This window comes from Lepus europaeus, chromosome 14, assembly GCF_033115175.1.
Source record: "Lepus europaeus isolate LE1 chromosome 14, mLepTim1.pri, whole genome shotgun sequence".
Classification (NCBI taxonomy): domain Eukaryota; kingdom Metazoa; phylum Chordata; class Mammalia; order Lagomorpha; family Leporidae; genus Lepus; species Lepus europaeus.
Window position 1 is genome coordinate 87312792 of NC_084840.1, and position 4190 is coordinate 87316981.

General features: G+C 39.5%; 1 protein-coding gene across 1 annotated transcript; it reads right to left on the bottom strand.

Moving 5' to 3' along the window:
* Window positions 1-1098: 1098 nt before the first annotated feature.
* On the bottom strand, window positions 1099-1975 carry LOC133773907 (molybdopterin synthase catalytic subunit-like). The gene is given in 2 exon segments (XM_062211447.1): window positions 1099-1378; window positions 1380-1975. Coding segments are annotated over 2 exon segments (522 nt in total). The 5' UTR covers window positions 1757-1975; the 3' UTR covers window positions 1099-1233.
* Between the last annotated feature and the right edge of the window lie 2215 nt (window positions 1976-4190).

The following is a 4190-nucleotide window of genomic DNA, read 5'->3' on the forward strand; positions in this document are numbered from 1 at the left end:
TGTCTACCATGACGATTTTCAGTACATTTTATGAAACAACTTTCTATACATTAAGTACATTCAGAAATCAGAGCAAATCAGTGAAGAATAACTTTTATATTATACTTTTAAATAGTGCACATTATGTTCTTCATTTGTGATGGTTTCATATAAATATCTGGGCTATTTTTCTATGCAGAATCAATACTGACCCAAGCCAAAAGGCTCCGGATTAAATTGTGGACCTATCACTCCCTTTAAACTGTGGAGTCAGGTTTCTCCTTGGGTGCTGTTATATAGAAGGAAGCTCATGGAAATATTTAAACACTAGTGAAAAGGTAAGAGCCAAGAGACCCTGCAGTAAGCACTGGTATTGTGTTAGTTTGCCACATACCGTATTGCTTAAACAGCAGAGGGTTCTTTCTCTTGATTCCAGAAGCTGGAAGTCCAAATTAAACTGTAAGCAAGGTTGGCTTCTGCTGAGACCCCTCTATGGGCTGGCAGATGGCCACCTGCTCTCTGTGTCTCTCACATTGTCCTTGATGTGTGTCCAAATTTCCTTTTTTTTTAATCTGAAAATGCTTTAATAAATAAACATATAATCTTCTTTATATTACTCTCCTTACAACAATTTCTGGAAGTCAAATTTTAGACATCAACTAATATTTTAACATAAAACACGTTGATGGTAGTTTTACAACAATTTCATGCTGCTTTGTACCCTGATACAATATTAGTAACCATAAAATGCAACAAGTATTATGGTCAAGATTAAAGATTCTAAATTACTAGAAATCTCTAGAATATGAAATAGTTTAGGTATTATCACTGAATTTTTAAAAATGGGAAAATTTGTAAACTTTTAAAATTATTGGCTTATTTAAAAAAATATATTAAGTTCTAAAAATAAGTATCAGGATGGGAGGCTGAAGGGGAGGCCGTGTCTGAGACGAGGTCGATGAGCAGCTGCCAGTCCCCAGTGTAAGCGGGGTCACAACTAGGCTTAGTCATGGAAAGATGTCCTCCACGGACGCTTTCCCTCTCATTTATACTACTGCTTGTCTTCCCTTTGGCTCTAGCTCCCAGTAACCCTTCATCCTAAATACACACTTTTTTAGCTTTTTCTCTCTGTTTTGCCCCACAGTTATAATACACTGAGCTTTGGTGAGCTATCAATCTGTGGAGGAGAAAAATCACAGAGGAATCAATGGTGAAACTTTACCCAAGTATGAGAGCGCTAAAAAATATAACTGATTAATCATTGTTTGCCCAAAAGCATTCTTTGTTTCTCTTCCAAGTTGAAGATGACTCTTCATACATTTCCTTTTTCCATATGGGCACCTTGGCCTTTAAATTATCAATGGCATAGCTCACAGCTTCAAGGGATGCAGCCCTGTGTGCCAAGTCGATGGAACACTGCTATGTGTGTGACTGGCCACTTCTGCCTGATGTCACTACAGATTTTCCTGACCTCGTTTTCTGCCATTGGTAGATAAGCTTCATATTCTAAGCTAACGACTTTCTTCCCTTCAAAGTTATTTCTCGTAGTCCCTACAAACAGGGACACTGCACCACAGGGTGGAGAAATTACCAACTGCGAGACCTCAACCACGGAAAGTTTCTCAGCAGTGAATTTTATTATATCCTTAGGTTTCTCTTCAACATCATCCATATCTTTCCTACATGGCTTAAATGCACTAGCCTCCACTAATGGGGGGGATAACAGCAATTTCGTCTCCGGGCTGAAGCTGGAGGAGCTGATCTCCAAGCTCGACATATTCTTGACGAACAGCAAATATCACCTGATTTCTAACATCAGCCAACCCAGGATGTCGAGCTTCTATCTCTTTCCACAGCTGCGATGCTTTTATTTCTTGGGGCACAGAAATGGTCTCGGAACGAACTCCTGCTATTTCAGCACTCTTTGCAAAATACAATACTTCAACCTAGCACCGCTGCACCATCGCTCCGAGGACCCCGGGACTGACTGACAGGCGCAGAGGCCGATGGGCAGGCCCAAATTTCCTTTTATAAGGATACCAGTTATAGTGGATTAGGAATCCAACTTATGGTCTCTTTTAACCTTAATTAAATGATCTCTTTAAAGGTATCATACTTTTCTGTATTTGTATCTAATATGTTCATATCAGGGACTAGGGCTTCACTATGTGAATCTGGGAGAGACTCAATTCATAACAAGGCCATCTGCCAATTATTTTACTTTTTAAAAAAATTTCCCTTTTCTTTTTTTCTTTTTTAATTTGAGAGCCAGAGATGGAGAGAGGTAGAGAGAGAGAAGCGGAGAAAGAGCTTTCCATCTACTGGTTTATTCCCCAGAAGTCTGCAAAGTCTAGAAGTGGGCCAGGTCAAAGCAGGGAACAGGCAGCTCAGTTTGATTCTCCAGTGTGGGCAGAAGGAACTTAATTACTTGAGCTATCTTGATTCCCAAGGTCTGCATTAGAGGGCAAGTTTGAGTCCAGAGCCAGAGCTGGGAATCTAATCCAGGCACTCCAGTGTGGGGGTGGAAGTCTTAACTGACATCTTAGCTGCTAAGCTAAATGTCCAGCCTCTCTACCATTTTTGAAGTCTTATTTTCTACCTGGTACTGAGCTAAAGCCTGTGTATAAATTACTACCTTTAATTCACATGAAACCCCATAAAATGCACTTATTTGTTTTTTTTTTTTTTAAGTGACAAAACTAAGGTGTAGAAAAGATGAATAGTCAAAGCAGTATTGCAAAATTTTAAGTGACTGGACCCTGGTTGAAACTCGACTTATTATCTCAGGTTGTCTTTCTTCCTCTCAGCTATAAGATGTATTACTTAATAAGTAAGAAAGGAGGGGCCAGTGCTATGGCATAGTAGAAAAATCTGCCGCCTGCAGTGCCAACATTCCATAGGGCTCTGGTTTGAGTCCTGCCTGCTCAATTTCCAATCTACCTCTCTGCTATGGCCTGGAAAAGCAGCCGATGGCCTAAGTCCTTGGCCACCTGCACCCCTATGGAAGGCCCAGAAGAAGCTCCTGACTGCTGGCTTCAGATTGGTCCACCTCTGGCCATTGTGGCCGCATGGGGAGTGAACCAACAAACTGGAAGACTTCTCTCTCTCTCTCTTTCTCTCTCTCCTTACCTCCCTCCTTTCCTCCCTCCCTCTGCCTCTGCCTCTGCTTCTCTGCTTTTCAAATAAATAAATAAATCTTAAAAAAGAATAAAGTAGGGTTCTTTCTCATCTCATATCACCCTTTACAAGAATCCTCTGAGGTAGAACTAATTCACCTGTTATACACATACGAAAATGGAGTACAGGCTGGACAAACAATGCAATCTCACCCAACACATGATAGAAGCCATGTTCTTTTCGGGGCACAAACTTCTGCTATATCATGATTATGGGGAAAACCAAAGTGGGAGATATTGCTTGTTTTTGTTTTATGTTTTTTTTAAAGAGACTCAGTCAGTCTTTCCTTAGTCAGTCATTTTAATTTTCTGAGCATGTAAAAATGAATGCGATCATCATTTTGGCATTTATTTTTTCATCATGATGTTCTCATAGCACCTTATTTTCATCACTTTCACATCGCCATGGATAATATTTAACGATGTGTGGCTAAGACAGCTACTGTGTATGTTGAAGAACAAGCAACGGCATTTCCTGGTGAGGGACATGGTGCTTCTCACCAAAGAACAACACTGGACCATTCTGAGCTCCTCTGGTTGTGGATACACAGCACTCCATTTGTGCTCGATACTATGCTGCATTGTGGCTTACTACTTTTTTTTATTATTGAATCTTTTTGTCTGCATGGTGTATCACTTCCGTACATTTGATCACCCCACTAGAAAAAGGGCTGCCTTCTATACTTCTCAACCTTTTTACATATTTCTAGAGTAGCGAGCATGCCACTGAGAGGCAACCTTTGCTGACCTTAAGAACAGAGAAGATGGCATGCCTATGGTGAGGCAAGGAAAACTGAAGTGATTCCACTTGTCTCTTGACAGAGGTTGATTGAGCTTTCAATTTTATTTAAATTGTGCCAAATGTTTAGATTATTTAGAGTCTATAGTAAATAATGGTAATTGGTATACTGTGGAAATATGATTAAATTGATACATAAGTAAAATATTAATTCCTGAGAAATCATAAAATATGATTAAATGTATTATTTGTTGATAAGCAAGTGATGATATTATTTACTTTAATGTACTCCTTAT